At 40.8% G+C, this 24,383-nt stretch overlaps 1 protein-coding gene across 7 annotated transcripts in view; it reads right to left on the bottom strand.

The window, feature by feature from the left end:
* ldb2a (LIM domain binding 2a) overlaps positions 1–24,383 on the bottom strand; it is an 88,937-nt gene that overhangs the window by 55,627 nt on the left and 8,927 nt on the right. For all 7 annotated transcript variants that reach the window (XM_035161981.2, XM_035161982.2, XM_035161983.1 and 4 more), the window contains exon 2: positions 10,904–11,006. In XM_035161981.2, the coding sequence (XP_035017872.1) occupies positions 10,904–11,006 (103 nt within the window). The remainder of the gene's footprint in view (positions 1–10,903; positions 11,007–24,383) is intronic.

Genomic DNA, 24,383 nt, shown 5'->3' with positions numbered 1-24,383 from the left:
GGAATGATTTTTTTCTAAACGCATTCATAAAGGGAAGTGAATCTTTTAAAATATTAATCATCCTAAGATGTTTAATGTACTGTACAAGAAATTAAACAATAAAATAAATAAATTATTGATGATGGATGCACTTAAAATATATGATTGGGACGTTGCTGTAGTAGTGAAGGTGCAGCCATTTGTTTTAAAGTACAGAAACTATCTGTTTTAATAGTTTCTTCTATATGTTACAAGCAGTAAAATGAGAAACTAAATGGATAAATACATGTGACAGGGACACGTCTTTTTCCTCCTGTCCTCCCTTTACATTAGTGGGACGTGATAGGAGGTTGTCAGCTACAGACACGATCAAGTGACTGTTTCTAATGATTGTTGGAGCCTTTAGAATTAGACGCCTTCATCTGCATAGCTCAGAAATCACCACAACTCTCGACAAGACGGATTCATCTGTTTAAGCAAAAGGAAACTTTACTTTTTGTGCAACTTTAACTCTGTAAGACTGGTGGTATCCATTCTGATTGGTTTCACCAACTACACAGTCAGAAGAGAAGACACCGGCAGCAACAAGGCGACAATAACAGATTCATCTGGCTCCAATTAAACAACCAACTGGGCAAAATCACTGTCTTAAATGTTGTAGTTAGAAAGTCTATAACATAATGAAATCACAACCTGTAATGGACATTAAAGCCTTTAACATTTGTTTCGTAAGATTAAAGTTCTACTTTTTATTTACATTTTGATCAAACTTCAAATGGCAACTAGGCAAACTGCATTAGTTAAGATAAGTAGTAGCAATGGGAGGGGGAACACAAATGTTGCACATGCAGTTTGATAACATCCATGATGCCCCGACCCCCCAAACATTGATTTGACGTGTAGTTTAAAAAATGTTTGTGTCATGTCCCATCTGCTTACATGGAGGAGGCGGGGTTCACCAGTCGGCTTCACTTTTGAGGAGATGTGATGTCGACTTTATCTTTATATATATTCAGTTGGATATAAAAAACATTGAAACTATTCTGTAATTCCACAGTTTTTGTTCTGTTAATAAACTCTTTTCTAAAGCTAATGTGAAGCTTCAGCAGACTGAGTCATAAGAAGTGAACTTTTTTGTCTTTTACTTTTTAGTATAAAACTTCCTCTGTGTGTCTCTAAAGACAGAAAGAGCTGGAAACCTTGGAAAAGTTAAATGTTTAACTCTTCTGACTCTGCTGCTTGAATGTTTTTTTTCTCCTAACTATGTAATTTGAAGGTCTGTGTGAGAGTGTGAAATCTGAAAGAAGCTGATATTCTTTGTTTTGGGGATTTTTCTAATATCGTCTGTGAATGTAAGCGCTGCTCTCTGGTTCTGTTTCATATTAACCTGTGGCTTCCTGAGCCCTGTGCACAATAAGCACATTTTTGACACCGAACAATAATATTTAAAACAAATCATCAGCCCTGTGCATGCCGAGTTCACGGGAGCCGAGGTATCGAACCGCCGACCACAGGAAACAGTGCCCATCCCGCTTTAACACCTGAGCCACAGAATGAAAGAGCAGATAAAGTTTGGTTTGAGTTTAGTTTTCCACTGTGGCGCAGTGATTAGACCCCTCAGCTCTCTCTCCTCAGATTCACTGTGCAGTTCTCCACACAAGGTCAGTTCTCTGACATTGAACAGTCCAGCGTCTTGTTTGTATCTGTTGCTATTGGCAACAACATACAGTAAAGCAGCAAAGGACAAAGGACACGATGCAACTTTTATTTCTTTACACCAGAAATCTGTCTTTTGTTTAAACGTAAAAAAACACATGAATTGCGTCATATTTTCAAAGCAGGCTTCTAAAATTGGCTTTTTTTAAATTGTTGATGAATTGTATTTCTTCAGATTGAGAACAGGAACATACATGGGGCTACGCGTGTTTTATTTTTCCTGCAAAACGGAGCAGACAGGGTTTCAGAGGGAAGCACTGCTGCGAGTGGGAGTGTTCAGAATATCTGCAGGAGCAGACAGGAGCGGGAGCGCGGAGCTGCGGGAGCAGGCAGTAATGGTCGGACAGCCTACCAAGCGGGCGGGCGGTGGTTTGAGGAATAGAAAAAAAAGTCCTGTGTGGACCTCTAGGTCAGAACTTACTGACAGACAGACAAAGACTTTCTTGTGTTAGCACAGAACGAAACGAGCACCTCAGACTGTCAAACAGCCTCATCAAATCCTGTATGCCGCCGGTTTCACAAAGCTGGTTTTCACCACGGGGCCGCCGCTCAGACGCCGCCTGCGTCCAGGGCCAGAGAGCCGAGTTTCACAACACGGGGACGGAGACGCAAAGACATACGACGAGCAAAACGCAGATTCATGGAGTCAACACCTGACACGGCCTCACGGATTCATGTTTCATTTTATAGAGGATTTCCAACAACATCCATCTACTGCTTAAAGACATTTGAATATCATCTCTTTAAGTCCTGCAACAATCAATCAATTAGTTATTGATAGAAAATAATAAAGAACAGTTTCGATGATTAGTTTGTTTGTTTGATAAGAACAACTTTGAATATTTAGGGGGAGTTTGGTTTGAACTTATCACGTTTGGCTCTGGGAAAATATACTGGGACGTTGTTTAACTATTTTTCTCATTAACAAAAATCAATTAAGGGAATAAAAAATAATCAAATTCAACATTAATTGCTACCTTGGGCTTAGAAACTGTCGAGAAGTAGCCACAAGTGAAGCCCTGTTGTCTGCATCAGATGTTTGTTATTCAAGTGTTTGAGATATTGTACCTGCTCATAAAGACTCAAACATCCTCCCAGTGCTTTTCTCTGCACTCATTGTTTATCTGTCGTCTTTCCAACCCTCTGCACTCCTCCACTTCCCTCTTTCCCCCAATCCCGGTTAAACAGGCAGAAGCTTTGATTAGCACACTGTCAACCGGGAGAAATAGAAAAATGTGAGAATGCCACCAGCACAGTTCACAATAGATGGCAGTGTCGAACTATCCACCAGCAGCAGAATAGTTATAAGGCTATATAGTTTTTTTTTCTTGGGGTTTAAATCTATAATTTCTCTCCTCTCTCTCCTTCCCGTCCTCTCTCCTGCCTCCGTCTCTCTTTGTGGCCGATCCAGCGCCGCGGTTCCCAGGCTCGGCTCGACTGTCAATCAGCCGCAGCCTACATCTCGGCGCTGCAGCTGAGCCAGGGCCGCATCATCCCGCCTGCCAATCACCGCTCTGCACCTTCAAAACCATCCTATCCATCTCTCTGTAAAGCAGCTCCGGCGCACCCCCTCCCCACCACCACCATCATCACCACCACCCCCACGCTCCTCCTTTCAAAACAACCCCTCTCAAGAAGCGCCGAGATACCTCTGCAACTCCGAGCCTATATAACGTGGACACACACACATTCACTCAGACATGCACGTCCACATAGAAACACTGCATGTCGCTCAAACCGAAAAACACACACACACACACACACACACACACACACACACACACACACACACACACACACACACACACACACACACACAATGAGCCAGATACGGAGGAGAAAACACACACACACACACACACACACACACAAACAGACAAGGCAGACCAACACTGCACCACTCCCTTTACCTTCTTTTGGGACTCCGCCTCTCCATCTCTTCATCGCACCACCCAATTCAATAATACATCCCCCCACCCCAACCATCCAACAAGCCCTCCCCAGCCCTCCATTGTCAATCTTTTATTCAACGGAGAGGGAGTCAGATCACAGCAGTAGACTTATCCCTCCATCGCAGACCTCCATTCAGGTCCTTTCACCCAGATACTGTATGAACTCTGTCTGTATAAACACCACTCTGATTATGTATGCGACCGAGGAATAATGCGTTTAACACCGGGGGTGAGACGGCGCCGGCTGTAAACACTGAAGATATGTGAAGGTCACGACTCGGCCCGGCCGCTAACATCATTATGAAACGATATACAAAAGGACACGATGGATATCAATAACATAACGAGGACTGGGAGGACGGGTGCTGAAGCTGGAAATGAACTTTATTACGCGGCTTTGTTGACTGTGTGTTTCTGAATGGACAGTGACGGCTATGTGGCGCATCATAGGGGCTTGTAATCAAATTAATTAAATTTTATATTTGACTACATGGGATAGAAGAGGGTTCCTTTGTGCCCATGAGCCAATAACAAGGGTGTTTTAGCCTCTTTTTTTTTTAATCACACAGATTATTTACTTTTAGTTTAAATCTCCATCCTCGCAGACCTGTTTTTTTTCCAGCAGCTCCAATAAAAACCCAACGTGTACGACCTGCACAGCCGAGCCGGAGCAGGAGCCTGATTTTGTTCCCCCCCCAGGACACGGTGGAGACCAAAAAATAACTAAAAAGGAGATTGAACAACTTTGTTTTGGCTCCAGAGAGACGATCATGTTCTGCGTCTGCTGAATGTACAAGAAGTCAAAGTCTTATAAAGGACTTCAGTAACTTAGATTTGTGTGGGTGAGCTTGTCTGCATTTCTGCCAAATAACGAATGCAATTAATACTCTGACAATAAATAGAATATATATAAGTTTTGGGATTGCACTCACCTAACTGAGGGCACATTTTCCACTTAACAAACTCAAGATGGGCATATTCATTTAGCTAATGATGCTTGTGGTTGAGGTGGTAGAGTTTCGTCTCAGCTTTCTCCAAATTCATATTATTACCTCCACCGAAAAGGTTTTGTTTTTGTGATGGAACCATTTAAAACAGTTTGCTGAGTTAAATGTTCAGTGTCTTTCGAACGTAGCTTCACAAATGGGAGTAAAAAACCATGACTATGTACAAAGAGCTCGTCATTACCGCAGAGGAAACCAGTCCAGATACAAAGCAGCTTTTTTTTTACCAAATAAAAGCCAGAAGAATAAATTACGCTGCAAATGAAAAGTATTTCATGTCTATCACTAAAACTAAAATAATGTTTTAATGCACTGTGCATATAAAAAAAGATACTATCAGCTAATACAATAAGACTAATCTGCGAATTGCTGAAATTGCTCATTACGATGTTATTGAAAAGTGGCCGGAGAAAAGACATAAACATCATCACGCTTGCAAAACTGCACATAATGTGTTTATTGATTTAAAAAAATGTCCCGGTTTTAATTCACAGCAGCGAGCGGACTCCTTGTTAAGCTTCTACTTCACGGCGGAGGCAGTCGTCTTCCTTCCTCCGCACGTATTAGAGCCGTTCCCCCTGTTTTCTTCCTCCTCATTATGTCCTCATGCTTGCTTAAAGATTATTAGCTGTGGTCATTTTATCGCTGCAATTATTGCGCGCCGCAATGCAAGAATAAGTAGATGAATTGTAAATGTGTTGTGAATCACTTTTCGCGTTTTTCCCTGAACCAGCCCCACTAAACATGCAGAGTTTTCCCTCTCTTGTTTGAACTACTTCTGAAATGAGCCTTGCTCTTTGATTGCATCATGGAGCGCTGCTTTCATCAGATGCCTCATAGATTGCAGAGCCAGACAAGGTACTGGGGCGAACGTTAAGGCCACAGCAATTGGGTGTATAATTAGACAGAGTTTCTGAATATTCAAGGTAGGGAACAATAATTGCCCTGCGCCGATGGAGAATTGTTTTTCCACAGATTTTAGGATTCACAAACGTGCACCAAAACACCCTCTGCTCCCAAGGAGGAAACATAAAAGCAACAAGTGCACTTTCTCTCTTTTATCAAAGCAATATACAGTCATTGCAGTACAAAAATTTAATAAGTTCTATTGCCAAAGACGCCATAAAATATTACGACATATTTGAGACCGCAGATTCTCCCGGCGCGCGTTTAGTGGCTCTTCAGATCCGGGCGAGGACACGGCGAGGCAGAGCAATAATGCAATCTGTCTGGATAAGCTGCTTATGTCATCTTCTGACACGGTTATTGTTACTGATACATGTAGATTAGAATTACACACAACACATGATCTGCTGAAGTTTGCGTTTCATTAGTTGACACAGGGCGGGGTTTTCAGACGTTCCACCAGGAAGCAAAGTGACGCCTGAAGGTTTTTTTAACGTCTCACTCTGTGGTGGTTTGGTTAAAAACTGTGAGATCACTTTGTCAATTTGTGAGATTTACGAGTCACAGCAGCCTGTGAACAAATAAACTGCATTTGAGATTAGCAGCAAATTATCATTCTGATTATCAGTGAATCTGCTTGATTACTTATTATTCAATCAAATCATAGTTGAGTAAAAATGGTCGGAGATGTTGTTTTGTTGATCACAGTTGAAACTGAGGATTTATTTGTCATTGTTGATTAAGTTGTTGATATTTATTTATTCTTTGACAGGGTAGAAAAATAGTGAAAAATGTCCATCATACCTTCCCAGAGACTCAATTATAATATTAAATGGAAGAAACTGTGGGATTTATTTCAATATGGATGAATCTGTTGATTATAATTTCTAACAGAATGAAGTTTTTAGATACCTGGTTTTGTCTTAGCAACATCCAAACCCTAAAAAATATTCAATTTAAAAAGACAAAAAAGTATCAGGTCATCACATCTTGAGAAGCCCAATAGAAAAATGTAATAAAAACACTTAAATGAAAGATCAGTTTCCAAAACTAACAGATTTGACGATCAAGTTTCTTTAATTAATCAATATCGTCACGTAACAATAATGTTAATGATCAGAACAGATGTGGACACACATGTTTTAGCCTTCGATAAATACACACACAGACATTTCTCATGTATTTCCTGTGAGCAGCCTCAGTGAGCACCAGCAGGAGATAGGTTACAAAACACCTACACACAGGTCTGTGCCATAAGGAGAAAAAAAACAGATTAAGAAAATTGGCTTTTCTAATTTTTCTCCCGCTGAACGTTATAAAATTAAAGCACCTCACACTGGAGTGAAAGGATTGTGTGTGTTTTTTTGTTTTTTTTTACTGTAATTGTCCTATAAGCTACTGAATGGCAGAAAACTATATAATTCACTTTCAATGAGGATTTGAGTTCATACACTTACACCCCCAATGCATTACACAGAGAGTGTCTAAGATGAATAAAACATACATTTTGACTGTTTTAACTCAATATTAAATTAGAAGTAATCATGTTTTACCAGGCAATACCTCTATTGCATATTACATTATTATTTAATAAAGGATTTAGACAGAAATAACCTCAAATATAAAGGATTACCAAACAAATAAAGCTATGCAGGTTTGTAAGTAGTTGATTTGAGCTTTAAAAATAGAAATAAATAGAAATAGAAAGTGTTATTTCCAACTGATGTGCACCATTATGATTCTCCACTTCAGCCTCAGGATTCACATGTAAAATCCACACGGCTGAGAACTTGTCCTGAGCAGCACGAGTGTCTGAAGAGACTCGGTTTCCCTGTAAACTGCTGCGACCTCCTGTTTAGCTGTAACTCCTCTGACATGCACGCACGGTCCTTTTAACCAGTGGTAACAACTCTCCACCCCCTCCACCCTCACACCTCCAGTGGTCAGCACTGTTCTGACCCGTGCAACCATAACTACATACATCTGCGCTTTTTTTCCACGGGAGCTGCGAGCGAGGATTATCTCACAGTGAGGGCCACTGCGGGTCACATTTACATTTTATATGTTCGGCAGTTAGCCGACGCTCTCGAACAGTGACTAACAATGAGCAGCGGCAGCAGCGGCAGCAGTGAGCTTACATTTCTCCGCTGCCTACAATAAAATAATAAAATAAAAAAATAAAAAAAGCAAAGGATTCCAGAGTCCAAGGCCCCCCTGATAAGAGATGGGACAGAAATGCGTGTGCCACAAGAACGATTCTGTATAATAGAAAAGGTGGAGAAATAAGCTCCTGGGAGAAAATGTAGAGAGGTTTCTGTTGTTCTCACAAATTCAAACTCTGTGCAACACTCTGAGGAGACTGAGCCACATATCAGTATATTTACATGACATATATAATATTCTTTATATAGTCACATTCTTTAGTGAAACAGGGGAAAACGTCTGTGGGAGCTTATATTTATTATAGAAATATACATATAACTTCATTTAAAGTGGACGTTGTCTCCAGAACAGACACAGACTTCTGTATGGATGAGGGGATTGAACCAACAACCTTCTAGTTAGTGCCACCCTGATCCAAACAGACGCTGCTCAGCCAGGTGAGCTATTGATGGTCTAGTTTTTTCCTGAATGTACAGAGGCTGGTGTCCTGCTGCAGAGGTCACAGGTTCTTCATCTTCTCCCCCTTTCCACACTTATCTCTACCTCATCAGATAAATGCCTGATGTCCGAAAACATGTTTGAAAAATACAATCTGTTTTCTATCTGTTCTCCTTGTTAACTGAAAAGTCGAACAGTTTTTTTGCTACTCAGGGAAGGTTGTGGTTCCAACTCTTATATTTATCACAAACACTTAAAAAACATGTTACTAATCTGAGGGAGATCAGTTACATTTTATATCTCCTCACAATGCATAAGACAAATATCCATATAAAAGCCTATTGAACAGTTTGAACAGAGTGTTTGTCGTTCACTTGTTCACCGACAGACTCATTCTCCCCCAAAAAACCTTCGAGTCTTGAGCAGCGGAGTCCTTCAAACCGACTGAATCACTGCAACTTGTTCAGAAGCTGCGGCTAAACTTAACAACAGACGACCAAAGAGCTCCTGGGAGAGAAGACGTATCTCAATCAGCGTTCCTATATAAACATTCTACCGTCGTCTCCTATACATGAGCAGCAGATGCGAAACCTCGACAAACACCAACATGGCTTCAAGGATGTGTGTGTCTTTTCTTAGTTTCTCTTTTGAGCCAAATCTGTTGCTGGGTAGGTGGATTTTTCCTGGATGATGTGTGTGTGTGTGTGTGTGTGTGTGTGTGTGTGTGTGTGTGTGTGTGTGTGTGTGTGTGTGTGTGTGTGTGTGTGTGTGTGTGTGTGTGTGTGTGTGTGTGTGTGTGTGTGTGTGTGTGTGTGTGTGTAACTTCCGAGCACCTGAATGAGAATGGAGGAAGGCTTGCGACTGACGGTGAGTCATCATCGCCATGGTGTTAAGCCTCCTGTTCCCGGGGGAACAGGGTTACCGTCTCTACACCACTGGGGATTTTTATTTTTACATTTGAAAAGCAAACCCAGGCCCAGCTCACAACAATCCTCCACTCCCTCTCTCTTCTTCCCCTTCTCTCCCTCTTCCCTCTCTTCCTGCTCCAGGATCAAGCTGAATCACAAACACAAACGCACAAAAACAGCTACACAAGACACACTCACACACACACACACACATCGGCTGGTTTCACAGCACCACATCCTTATCTCTGTCCATGTGATGTTCAATATGCTTCAGATATCAAAACATGAACCTATGCAGATGAGATTAAAGGGACAATATCACAAACTTAATAAGAGCCAGTGATCTGTCATTTGTTGCCGAGCTCCACATTCACTGTCGCTGCAGTTTGTCTGTGGAGTTCAAAGTTCACACAATCAGGTGTCGAGGGACGTTTCCTGAAACTCGAGCCTTTCAGACCTGCTTTAAAAAGCAAAATCTAAACAGGAGCTAATAAGAATATAAAAAATCAAACTGGTAATTTAACCTGAATACTTTTATTTACCTTTATTGACCTTATTTCTCAGAAAACCGAACAATACGGTCAATTCTTGGTCATATTTGTACATTACAACAAAATCAATATCTTTGGGTTTTAGACTATTGAAGAGATAACCATGGACGAAACGAAATTATAGAGGATTTTCACTCACTTCTGATTCTTTATTATGTTTAAATGTGTGAATCGATTAATCAAGAAAACAACTGGCGGCAGCCTAAGAATGTAAAAATGCCATTTTGTCTAAATTTACTGAATTCTTTTACTTTTTTTCTTCAAAATTAAGTAAATGCCATAAAATACTGTGAATGACTTTTATTAAAAATATAACCCTAACCCTGTTGCATCAACGTACATCGTTCACAAACAAAAAATCTATTGTCATAACAGTAAGATATATCAGTTTTCTCACTGATATAACAAGAAATGTTTGACTTGGCAGAAAAAAGGTTCACACATTCAATTCTGAGAGGTGTTAAAAGGAATTTGGGAAAGTTAGACGTAATCAATCAGAGTAACTAAGTAAATATAACAGGTCGAGACCAAGTGGAAATACTCTGGTGTCTGAGGTTTCTGTAAAAACATAATGATGGTTTGTCAATTACAGCCACGGATGTAATAACAAGGATTCAGTGACAGAACATTTCAAGGAAAACGTGGATGAAACAGCAGAGTTTTATATAAAATACGATAAATTCTGACTGGCAAAGTCAGGGAAATGTGGCGTTAAAGAGCACGCTCGCTTTTCCTCATGAGCTCAGTGGCTTCGGTCAAACCCGCTCCCTATTAACTACGGAGTGTACAACATCAATCAAACGCCGGGTGTCCGAATGTTAAATGTGAATATTACCATTATAGTGAGGGTATAATTTATAGAAGGAGCAGTGAGGTAGTGATTTAAGACAACACCTGAAAAACGTCTCTGCTCAGCTGAACGTAGGACACATGAGTCAGAGGCACAACTTCATATTAACTATTAAAACAAATAACTGAGAAAGTTGGTGGGCTGTAAAATGGTGTAAATAAACATGCAATAAAAAGCAGTATGTGAAAGAATTGAGATATTCTGCTCACATATACACATTGAGAATATTTGGTTTGAACTAGAGCCGGACCAATGTATTGGTGGGCCGAGGAAAACATGTCCATAATACCTGTTGCCAAAAGTCCATATCCCTCTAATTGGCTCCAAATAGACGAGCATTGAATTGCTTAAGTAATTTAAAAGTTAATACTCTTAGATATCAACAGATAAGATGATTACAAGGTCAGTGATTTGCTGAAATACTGAGGAGTCTTACTGTATCTCTTTGGTCCATCTTCCAGGCAGAAGGAGAGCGTGAGAGTCGCGTCCTCCTCGAAAAACTCTGAGGCGAAAGCGTCCCACCACAAACTGTCACTTTCCTGTCGGAGAGGAACAGAATCAAAGGTCAGAGTCAAGGACAGAAACACAAAAACAAGTCATTATTTCTTTTAAAAAGCTACTGTTTTTAGATAAAGAATAATTGGCTTCAGTTCCTCAGCATCTCTAAAATATGCAGTGTGTAAAATCACGTCCTTTAATCCCCCCCCCCTCCAGGCCTCAGGAAGAACCACAGGTTTGATATAAAACTCTTGACTTTCTTCTGTTATTTAATAACCCAGTGAATTTCCTTTATCCAGGTTGTTGCTCTTGTGCCATTTCGTTTTTTTTACATAAATTCAATATTGATCAACTGTGATAAGACGCAGATATTGTGGCCGCGCGGCTTCTGTCGGAGACAAGATAAAAAAAGAACATTGTTCTTTTTGTATATATGAAGTCAGCAGCACAGGGCAAGTAATCCCTTTATTCTAGATTGTTTTGTTTGTTTTTATTTTTATTGAAATGAATCATGGTGTTTACGCTTGAGTTAAGAGCTTCAATGATCGACTGTAAAACAGTCAAAGGTTTAAGACGTTTAAAACAAATTATGACGGTGCCATAAAACGACAGCTCACAGCGGAGAGATACGAACAAAGGTCTTACAGCTACAAAAATAAATAACACACGTATGAAAACGAGTCTATAAATCAGGAGGAAAAAGTGAAACGCTGGCCGCTGGCCTAAGAGCTTCAGATGCAGGTCGATGTTAAGCCAGAGTCTGGTAACACCCGGCACTTTTCTTAAGCTCAGACTTTGGGGGGGAGTCGTGCCCGAGGCTCCTACAAGTCTGAAATACAAGCTGAGGTCCTGCAGCTTTAGAACCGACTGCTGCTTGTATCTCTGACAGCAGGTGAGGACACATACAACATGTAAAAGTACTGTTATCATCATCAACTATGACAGTCAATGTATATTAGTATTAGTAGCAGTAATAGTTATTATATTGTTATTTTTGTAGTAGTAATACTAGTAGGAGTCGAAGTGGTGGTGGTTGTACTGCTTGTAGTAGTAGTAGCAGTAGCAGTAGAATTAGTAGTAGTAGTAACAGTACTAATCGTAGTTACAGCAGCGGCAGTCGTAGTAATATCAATAATAACAGTATCTAAAATTGTTATTGCTACAGTCGGCTAGTGGTCTTAGCTAAAGTATAAAAGCTATGAGTAATAGAAGTGGTATTAGTTGCAGTCGTCAATATTATTATTGTGAAAGTTGTTGTTGTAGTAGTAGTAGTAGGGATGTTGATGGTAGTAGTAGCAGCAGTAGTATTAGTAATAGTAGTAATACTAGTCACACACTATCAGATGTTTAGTAGCAGCCACAGTATAAACAGTAACAACTCAGTGAGGAAACCAATTCATGTAAATGTCTTTGCCCTGAGATGATTCCTCTAATCCCCCCCCCTCCACCTCACTAATGCCCCTGATAATGTCGGTGGATGACCCCACTCCCCCTTGTGCCCGCTCCCCCGCTCCCCGCTCCCCCGCTCCCCCACCCCCAACGACGTTCAACTGACTCTAATTTCCTCTGACACGTTGTGACAGATCACCACGTTTCACTCGGCGCTGCGCTGAGGGACGGCGAGCGCTCCCCAGATGTTGACAATTAGCGTTGTCACCATCGAGCAGCGTCAAGCCCAATAAGCAGCGACCGGGTTGCCCCTGCAGGTCAACGTGTCCCCAACGCAACTGATGCAAGGAGGAACAGAGGAGGCGAGGAGGACCTGAACCCGGACCTCCATCCCGCTGCTCAATCAATACGGGATCAGGATTTAGTGTGGTGATCTTTTGGCTGGTCACCAATAAACTGAACTGTGGACTACACACTGAACTGAAGATTTCATTTTTGATATCGTGATTTATTGTATAAAAGCATTTCAGACAGAGGCTAAATGTTTCCATTTTCGCCCAAATCTAATATTTCTTATTTCAAAAGAATCACATTTTATGGAAGAAAATATCTCAAACAACACTGTTTTGTTCAAATAAACCTCAGATGATGCTGTGAACTGTTATAAATCACAAATCTTTATTCCAACACATGAATTCATGTTTCAATTAGAGCTGCAACATTTCAATCCTTCATTCAGACCATTGAGAGGAAGCTCTGCGATGATTAGCCAATTAATTGATCGTCCAATTATCAAAACCGTTGCTAAACAATAACGCCGATGTCATTGCTCAAGGGAACATATCAAACAAACACACAATGTGATTTATTTCAATATTGTTATCTGTTTTTAGGTGATTTGTTTTTTCCCATTTTACAGATCGAATGATTAATAGATTCAGTGAAACATAATAATTAATATAACAAATTGGTTCATTGCGAACACAAGCCTGATTATCTCATTAATTAAGTATTTAATTATATTATCACAATTTCCCAGAACCCAAGTTGACATTTTGAACTTGCTTGTTTATTCCAGACGATGTTCCAAATGTCATCTGTGTTTCTGTACATTGACAAAGAGCGAGCAGCAGCAGATCCTCACATTTAGAAGCCGGACGCAGCAAATGTTGGATTAAATAATTGATTTTCAAAATGGCTGATTAAATAAAACTGAAGAGCTGAAAGTTGATTAAAGTTTTGTTAAACTTGAAGCAGCGGTGATGTTCTCTCAGTGTTTGTACAGTTTAGCTTTAATGTCTCTAAAAGAAAGTTGTCAGCTTCGTGGATCTGAGCCAAAATCAGCTAATATGGTCAACTGCACCAAAATCTGAAGTTTTCCATAAAGAAGTGAACTTGTAATTATAGCACCCCCCAAGAAAAGCTTCACTGTAAAACAAATGGATGTATGAATACAAGCCAGGTTGTGTTTGTCTGTTTGTGGGAGCTGTATGGGAGTGAGTGTGTGTTTTACATGGAGCTGGGTCCAGTCGTGACGAGAATCATAAACAGCAGCACAACATCCAGACAAAACAATCTCTGCCTGAAAATTTTAATTTGATACAGAAATATGACGTTTTAAACACACTCACCACTGACCAGCTGTGCACTGTGGAACTCAGCTGGTGTTCTGTGTGTGTGTGTGTGTGTGTGTGTGTGTGTGTGTGTGTGTGTGTGTGTGTGTTTGTCTAACCGTGTGATACAGTGGGAACCAGCAGGTGTGAACAGCCGGCAGCACGTGTGTGGTGTCTGTTTCATGTGAGTACGTCTATTTCAGAGAGACGGAGAGGAGTGACACCCCGGGACTAAACAGACAAGAGAGAGAGAGAGAGAGAGAGAGAGAGAGGAGTGACACCCCGGGACTAAACAGACAGAGAGAGGAGAGAGAGAGAGAGAGAGAGAGAGAGAGAGAGAGAGAGAGAGAGAGAGAGAGACGGACTCTGGTGCTGCTCAGCATTCAGATCGAGTTCAACACATAATCCAGTACCGTTCAGGGGCGGGGACTCTGGGGATTGACAGTCAAGCGAAGGGTGAACAAGACACTCTCTGCTCACACTCACACAGACACACACACACACACACACACACACACACACACACACACACACACACACACACACACACACACACACACACACACACACACACACACACACACACACACACACACACACACTCAAACACACATGGCAGCTCTTCAAAATGTCACCGTGTTACCTGCTGCACACAGTCAATTTCTATACTAGAACTTTTAAGATACTTCACTTGCATATTTCCATGTCATGCTACTCTATACGTCCACCACACTAGTGTTGAGAGCTGCAATCAACAGAAAGCATCACCATTACACCTTCAAAATAAAAGCCCCAACAAACAGTAAGTACATGCACACATAATAAGATGAGCTTCTGAAAACATCTAAAGTGAAAACAACAAATTATCTAAAAATATTATTGAAGCATACTCTTTTAATAACTGTTTACAAAGCCAGATCTATCATTAAGAGACTCTGGGTTAAAACCATTATGTTGGAACCCTGTTGATCTGTAGAGCGTAGTATTATTATTCCCCTAAAACAATCCACAGCAGTAGAGATTAAATGGCCTCATGAAAACTGTGTACTTTTGTGTACAAGTACTGCGTGTGTACTTCCTGCACCACTGTCTGTGGCACCAAAGAATATAGGATTGATCAGACTCTGAAAACACAGAATATCCACAGCCTCATCATTGCACTTAAACAACTTCACAAACAGTGAGTTTCACCTGAGTGACTCTGCTGAACTCTGCTGTTAGAAGAAGGTTGAAGGATTTCATGAATAAGCGTGATCCCCATTTTTTGACATAAACTGCCTGGATTTAGTGCTCGAGATAAATTTTTCAAGTGCTGTCATCCTAAGGGCTTCCCATCTCTGGTGTTTTATAGACTCTGGTATTCATTAAACTTCCTCTTTCTGTTTTAATGAAAAGTGTTTTACCTAAGCTCCCACTTCTTCTTTAAAATCCCTGTTAGTCACTGTTACAGAAGAGGGTTAGTTAACCTCCACATCATTTCCCTCCTCACACGCTGACTTCCCTCCTGCTTCCTGTTGTGGTGACTCTGTCAGACTCACTCTATCATTTTCCAATTATTAGTCTCTGTGCAATTTTTCCCTCCTTGTTTTCAAGCATTTTTCTTTCAACTTTGTGATTTAAAAAAAATTATATTCACTACTGATTTTGGCATTTTACTGATATTTCACATGCGCCTGAAACCACCGCAAAAATAATAAATAAAGAGCGTGTATTTGACAAAGAGCAGAGCTGACAGCGGTGTGTCTGTTGTCTTGTCTCTGCTCAGCCCAGCAGGGTTCAACCATAGATTATACGGTTAAGTCGGTATCTCTGTTGAAAAACCTCCCACCCAGACAACAGAGGAATCTGAAAATAACAAGCACATGTGACGTGAACGGTATTTAGCTGCAGCATCCATGACAGTGAGACAAAAGGCTCTTGGCGGCTTCGTTGCACTTCTCTCAAATCACTTATTTTGTGAATTAACCACACGTTATTTTGTAGTAATGAAGCTAAATGTTGCTCAAAACTTTGCCATTACAATCCAGGGAAAGTTTAATTTATAGAAAACTGACCATTAATCCTCCAAACTGGAGCTGGTGCAGCATTCGGGCAGCGTCTCGCCAAGTTGTGAAGCGCGGCTGGCTGGGCCACGGGCAGGCCGGGTTTGGCCCGGATCTAAAGACAGAGGAGAAGGTGGACCGGAGCCAGACGGGCTGCAGAACAGCTAAAGCCTGGCCAGTGGACACCAGCCAGACGAATCCTCTGGCTGGAGCTGAACCCACCACACCGAAGGCTCATGGCGCTGTCGATGTTGTCTTCAATTTCAATCCCTCGACTACAGCAGCAAATGTTGGGAGCTTTACTTTTATTCTGTCATTGGCAGCGGGTTAAATAAAATTGACACGTATTGACTATGACTGCTCCATCTCCAATATCCTATCAGCCTTTCTTTGTTTTATCTCTGCCCGTCTCTTCTTCTCCTCTCTCTGCCGCCGCCGCCGCTCACTGACAGACAACGTCCTGCCTTCAATTATGCCGGCGGACTCTCTGACGAACCACGTGCCGTGACGATGTCTGTTGTCAAATGCAACAAATCAGGCCAACTCCGAGGGACCCGAGGTGAACCGACGCCGTCGCAGGCGCGAAGGCCGTCAGCCGATAAGGCTCTATTGATTCAAACGGATCGTGGCCCATCGGAGGGGGATTTATCAATGTGTCAATTGCTCACTAGCCAACCACAAATCACCAGCACTGGCTCGGGCCCCAGGGATTTACAGGAAATCCAGAGGATTGGAGGGACAGCATGGGGAGGATCCTCAGTAAATAGCAACAGAGCCGAGGGGTTAAGTCCTCGCATATAGAAATGTCCATACAGGCAGACGACAGAAACACAAAGAAATACGTTTTACAGTGTATACAACCGCACAACACTGCTGTGCACTGTATGTACACACAGATATAATCAATTGCAACCACCTTTAATCACTGTTCGGAAACTGTTTGCATTCACAACACAACTGCAGCCACAGAAAAAGAAGATCTCACATCTCTCTAACACTCCATGAACCACTAATGTCTCGATGTATAACATGAACTATTTTCCCAGCGAGCTTTTTGTTAGTCTGTCTGCTTCCAGCCTCTTGTGGCAGGAAAGCCTCCAAGAGTGTAGGCGTGTCTGGGGCCTGACCTTGGAGAATTACCAGCGTCTGAAACCCCATTCAGCTCCTGAATAGCACGCGGCCCGGCTGACTGGTGGGCCAAGGAAGTTCTACTGTTGTCAAAGATTCAAACAGCTTCAGGTTATTGGGGGAGCAGAGCAACTTATCAGAAGGAGAGACTCTCCGGATGTCTGGAAAGGAGCTTTAGAAAGGTAGCTCTGGCTTGATTGTGCGGTGAAGGTTATTAGAAGTTTAATAAAGCTGGACTTTTTTTCTAAGAAAATCACATTTCACATGCAAAATCGGGGACATACAGAGTTTTAAGCAGCATCTTGACTCCAAGAAATTACTCTTATGTGTAAAATGTTTTCACAATTTTGAAGTCGGGCTCAATCTAAAAAGCCAAATAAGCCATAATCATAATTGTTATAGTCTTTAATTATTATATTATTCCAGAATCAGTAAAGTGATCCATCAGGAATTTGATCAACAGCTAATTTTATCGGATAACAATTTTTATTTAAAATTCTGCTTTTTTACGATTGTAAATTGTAAATCTTCGGACGCTTGATTGATCAAAACAAGCAATTTTTTACGATGATAAATTGCTCTTTAGGAGATTTAAGGGCCCTTTTAAATTTGGCTTAAACTTAACAATCACTTACTGTCACTAACCATCAATGAATAAAGAAAAAGGCTGGAGTCTCTGTCCCTCGCACGACTGTAATAAAGTTGGCTGCAGTTTTGGGGGGGGGGGGTATCGGTTGCATTTTTGCAGGATTGCCAACCCTAGCTTTAATTAGAATAAATCTGACAGCCGTATACACTTTGCTATAAAAGACCACAATCTATAACTGGAGTTTTGTTTTCAGTAAAGTATGCATTCCATGCTAAATAAATACCGAGATAGGGTGGTCCCTTATCCTAACCCCCAGGTACTGTTTCTATTTAAGGCTCCTTAGGATGACAAAGTACAGCACCCGCTCCTGTAGACTACACAGATAACACCATTTTAATCATGTCAGATTCAGCGCACACTAATGTTTCATATCAGCGCAGGTTTATCCTCCTGGGCCCTAAGTGTTTTTTTGTATAATGCAAACGTAACATGTTCCTGTGTTTGGTGGCCGCGGAGCCACCAGCCAGGCATTATGCAAATAAGGGGAAATGAATGCAGCCGGATAAAAAAAAGCCACGTGCACGTTCGCATGAGATGAAGTTTCTCTGTACAAATGAAGTCAGGAGAGAAGTTCCACACATTAGATTTCATGTCTGCCAATTTACTCGGGCAGTGTTCCCACTTTCTCTCCCCTTTGTCTCAGTGTCAGACGTTGGAAGCAGCAGGCAGAGAGCAGTGTTTGTGTTCCAGTAAAAGGTTAAAGGTCAAAGTGAATACACAGCGGCTGAGTGAGAAACATGCATGAGGAGCAGTGACTGCAGAGTGTGTGCAACACTCCGTCTGCTGGCTCTCACCCAGCAGGTTGCAGGACTGATCCCACAACAGCAATTAAATCATTGTTGTGCTGAAGTGCCCTTGATCACGATACACACAGACAAATGAGGCTCTCTGGGTTGCACCGCTTTGAAAAGAAATTGAACTCCCATACATTCAAGAAAAGTTGAATGTATCTATGCAGTGCAAGTTCTTTAGGAATTTATAAAATGTAAGTTTTAGAATATTTTTAAGGCCTGAAGTGGTAAAAACGTTACAATATTTTACAAGAAAACATACATTTCTTATAATATTCTCTATTTTACGCGCTTGTTTTCTCCTAACTAGTTAATCAACTTGTGATCTAATCAGATTAATCTGTGATCATGAGAAGTTTACTGCTTTTCTTTATTTTATATGATAAACATATTTAGGTTCAGGATTGTTAGTCAGTAAAAACTCTCTGAAGATGTCACCTTGGAATCTGGAAACTTTGAGCTCCGACAATAAATGTTTAAACAAATATCAAATGAAAACATGGCACAACTGCACATTGGTTAAATTGGGTTTTTCATCCTTTTTATCAATAAAAAGAAAAGAGATGTGAGATCTGAACAGGTTCAATAAAGTCCACAGCTACTTAAAAAGTGTCTCCGCTCGATGAACACAAACAGCAAAGAGTCAATATCACCGTCAGATACACACGAATATGGCACCGTGTTAAGTGACAACAAATATCAATGAGGAGGAAAATACTAAAACAACAACAAAATGCATGAATGACAAAGCAGCAAAAACACAATCATTCCCTGCTCCCGTGAGAAATTACAATCAAAGGGAAATTGAGGGATTCAGACTCGGACACACTAACACCGCTCTACCAGCGCCCGTATCCCCATCGCTGGGCTAATTAGACCAATAAACAATCAGCGCATGGCACACTTCCTCCCACAGCTTAACAAGGAGCTCGATCAATACCGGATTTCATCAAATCCACTGATATAGTTCAGTTGGGCTGAATGTGCTCCGCTGGGCGAGCACCACCCTCACCTGTGGATCGTCACGGTGACGGATGGGGCCGCGCTGGCCGAGGTGAGGAGAGTAATTAAGAACACAACCACGGTTAGTGTTAATCGAATTGCTGCATCAAATATTTATATTAATGCTTCAGAGTATTATCAAAATATCCTCATTAGTTTCTTTGTAATATTGCAAATGTCTGAATATACTTAAAACTAACTTTTGTTTGAGTAAAATGTGGAATAAATTTATGATGAATAGAAGCAAAATTAACAAGTTTAACTTTATTTCATCAACTGATTGGAGGCGATGAAGAAAGTATTATTAAATTTAACTTTAAAAATTACTTTTTCGACTCATCTTATGACCTTTTAATGGTTTCTTCACCCATTGTGTTTTTAATTATAACTAAATATTGGTAGGGTTTGGGAAAATCTGAAAATTGTGAACCAAACCGACAAATAAATAAATATGTTTTGTTAATAATTGGTGAATTTAACTGAAGCTATAATATCTAAATTATGATATATTATAGTGCTGCCTCACTGTATATAACCTTTCTTATTGTTGTATTCACTGACTCAAGAGTAAAATCTATTTATCATCTGGAGCTCAGTTCATATCTCAAGTGAGAACGACAGTGGTGACTCTGATGTTCTCTGATCCATGTAAACTTACATCTTCTCTGTAGTAGAAGAATGACGCAGCCATAAACTCAGAGTCTCCCATAATGCAATGCTCGGAGCTGGTATGCATTCAGTGCCTTGCTCAATGACAATCCAGTGAGGCGGATGCCTGAATACACGCAGGATGTATTTTTTTTTGCAGAGAGCTTGCAACTGACTAAAGCGATGTTACTTCACAGCCGTGCCTGGAGGATACGATCACATATAAGCTGAGGAGGAGCACGACTGCTCAGCGGGAGTTTTCTGACTAAACTTACATTAAAAATAAATAAGTAAACAAAAAGAGTCTGGTGCTGCTGATGTTTCGGCTCTTCACTTTCCTACACGGTGAGAAATAGTTGCAGTGAAGTTCGTCTCGCAGGAAGCCACATCACAGCGAAACAGCTGATCAGTGAAAATGATGAAACAGCCAGAAACCAGCTCAGAGCGGAGGAGGCAGGGATCCTGGTGTAACGAATGTGAAGTACAGTGTGCCTCCGCCGGCTGCACTGTATCCACTGCTCCACTTCTTTTTTTCCCTGCACAATGATGAAATATTATAAGCTTGAATGTTTTTTTTTCTTCTGCTGCATGTAAGGAGTCACACAACTTTCTGCACGCTAAGTGGAACCTGAAAGCCGGACTTCCTCCTCTGTGAAAATGCTCCTTCACCTTCAATGGTTTGTTTTTACTCAAATTTGAAGCTTTACCGTCAGTGAAGCTTTACCGTCAGTGAAGTATTTTATACAGACGTTCAAGACACCACGAGGTTTTGTGCAAAATGTTCCCACAACTATAGAATGGATTGTCGTGAAATGTGGTAAAAACTGAAGCCAAATCATCTCAATCGCCCCCTAGTGGCTGGTGGCATTACAGGTCATAAACCCCACCTCCTCCGTGTTAGCAGATGAAACATACATTCTTCCCAAAGATGGTCTCCGTCATTTTAAGCAGTTCCTTTCACACCGATGTACGATCAAGTGTTTCTGGTAAGTTGGTTTTAATTAGTGATTTTATGCTTTAAAAACATCCTGATTGACAGCTGAGACTGGTTTCATATTTTATACAGTGGGAGGAAGATTACACGCGTCATGCTTCTTTGTAAACAGTCTATGTTTATCACCAAATTCAAGAAGAAGCTAATGGCATTTATTCAATACTGGTTAACAACTGTTGGCATGAAAACCAGATAAATGAAAATAGCAAACGTCATTAGAGATAAACAACAGAGATTCAAAGCAGAGTACAAACATCATAAAACCATATCAAAGACGTGTATTAAAAAGTTCAAACAACGCTTAACACAGGCTAAAACCAGATATTCTTCAATATAAGTCTTTGGAAATGGTCTTGCAAGTAGAAAATCCCGTTAAAGGGCATTACGCTGGTTTTAAAATAGACCAAATGCAAACAATCGCCCGGGGGGGGGGTGTTTCAGCAACCCTATGAAAGTTGTTTGGATGCGAGGGTCCAGCCCGTGACCTCCCTGCTTCAGGACAGACGGTGTTACCACATCGGGGAGAGGGAACAACAGGACATAGACGGACAACAGGCCCCGTCGCTCTTCCCTGTTATCTGAGCCGCAGAGCAGCCTGGAAGGAACCATGGGAAAGGGCCAGGAAAAAGGTGGGTCTATTGTCCGGGCTTCCTGCTGGAGGGGACTGACGCTCATTGTCTGACCAGTGGTCTTTGCTTTTCTTTTTTTTTTAATACGGTTTTATGGAAACATCCTCTCAGGGCATCACATGTACAGTGTGACATTACTGGACCAACAAAGTGACAGTGAGACTATATTGTGTGAGGTTATTTATACTTCTTGGACAAGATATGTGGAATATAGCATTAATACGATATATATGAGTTTGAGTTTAAAGGCTGGAGCCTCGTGAAATGACAGAATACAAAGGTACAACAGTTTATACCTGAAATTAAAACCCACTCACAGGTCAGGACGGGGGGTGGGACTTTGGAGGTGGTGGCTACTCAGAGCTTTTAACACACAAATAACCAAAGGTTGAGTGGAAGGACCCTTGTCTTGTGTTGTCTGGGAGCATCTATGTGACCAGTTGGAGATGCTGACATGCTCCAGCCTTGATTTATGGTCTTTTCGTGCTGACAGCTGTGAAACTGTTGAATGACAGTCTCCTGAGACACGGGTTTCACTTTGTGACACAAGTTTTAAATCTTATTTCTCTAAAAGTTAAAGCAACTCGTTTTGCTTTTATGTGCACCAGGCAGCCTTTTATTTCTTAAAGGATCAATTGTGTCTTTCACTCTTTTTTAGCTTTCTCTTTCTTTCTCCACCAGCTCCTGAGGAAAACATCTGGAATTTGCTAAATCAAACTGCATCTTTCTGACATTTAAAAAACGTACAGATAATTTGAAGTTGTGACCTCTGGTACGAAGCTCGATCAAACTAGTGTTATCTAAATATCTGTCACTGTGGTCTGTATAAATCAACACTAGTTACCGTCATTTGAAACTATAGGAATTAGACCATCCAGTGTTTTAACCTGTGAATATGCAGGTGTCCTGGAATGAATTTACCTCTTAACAAGAAAACTGCAATTTTTGCAAATACTTTATTATAAATATATTATCTTTTCACTTTTTCTGTTTCTATTTAATTATTTTACCCCCAACAGAAGCTTTTTGAGGAAGTAAAATGATAAACAGGTAAAGATATTCCGCTCTGACCACAGCATTCTGGGGGATAAGGTTTCTCTCTTTTCCCTTTTGAAACTATCCGGCTGCCCGCTCACCTTTTAGCAGCATTATTCTTTAATTTAGCGTGGGGGATGTTGGCAGGGAGTTAAAGCAGAAGATAATGTGATTCAGTCCTTTCACTGACTGGCAGCATTATGAAAACATGAAAATATGTATTTTTTTTCTTCTTGTTTTTAATGTGAGGGGCTCCGAGCACACGCCACAGAACCAGACGTCTGTACGTATGCCAGGTCTGTAAATAACGACAGACACAAACAACACAAATAAGGAATAACACTGTTTAGTCAGTGAATCCACGTTAATAACACATTGACTCGCTTAAGAATTATTGTGTGTTGTTTACATGTGGGAAGAAGAATTTAACATGTCCATGAAGTAACCGTCATTATTCTGAATGAAAATCAACTTTAATTTCAAATGTATTTGACATCTTAAAGTCAACACCGTCCAGTCAGCGGCTGCTTTCTTATTTATAGAGATGCAACATCACAGAGGAGGATTTAAACTGCAAATAATGATGCTACCCTTTGACCACACCCACATTCTGCTTAAAACATTTCCAATAATTCATATAAAAAGTGTAATTTATCAAGAAAAGTGAATAAACCTGAGGTGTGAGGCACTCGAAGTCCTTTCAGTGACAAACCTCCAGTGGCTTTGTGTTCCCTGATGCTAGATAAATCAGTAATGGTTCAGATAAGGACGGCGTGATGTTCAACACCTGTGTGGTAATTACTCTTCGACAGTTTCACACACACACGCTGCAGAACCCCCCACGCTACAAAGCACTCACACACATGAACTCTTACTGAGTCCAGAGGAAGTTATGGTCAAAAGATTTGGAAACGCATTTTTAAATTTGACCTAATTCTAGTTTTTATTATTGTTATCGCTGGTCATTCTTAAACTTTTAGTTTAATGTTTTTATTGTTATTCTTCTGTGACTGGGTTCTTATTTGTTACGCACTTTGTAACTCTGAGAAGTGCCATAAAAATGAATATATTCTTATTATTCTTATCATTATTATTATTTTCACTGTTTTAAAAAGGCCAAAACATTGTTGGTTCTCGTTTGTCAACTGTAAAGATTTGCGGCTTTTTCTTTATCTCAGTTTGTTGTGCAACACAAATAAATTAATTCAGCCCCGGGCTCTGAGTCACTGTGGACATTTATCTCAATTTACCGACAATTAAGGGAGAAATCATATTTAGATAATTTTCACGACAAGAACAATAATTATTGTCCATTTTCACGCCTTGTGAAGTTAAACGCAGATTCCGACTAGAAGAGGAATCTCCCGCTGAGTTCCCGGTGCCTCGGTGGCTCATCTTTAATCCTCCTCGACGAACCTAACGGCTCAGAGCCAACTTGACCTCTACATCATAAGCCTATTCATGTCAATCTGACATGTAGCGCTGGGGGGAACAGATC

The sequence above is a fragment of the Hippoglossus stenolepis genome, chromosome 7 (assembly GCF_022539355.2).
Source record: "Hippoglossus stenolepis isolate QCI-W04-F060 chromosome 7, HSTE1.2, whole genome shotgun sequence".
Classification (NCBI taxonomy): domain Eukaryota; kingdom Metazoa; phylum Chordata; class Actinopteri; order Pleuronectiformes; family Pleuronectidae; genus Hippoglossus; species Hippoglossus stenolepis.
Note: the sequence above shows the minus strand (reverse complement) of the source record. Positions and strands in the feature narration are given on the sequence as shown.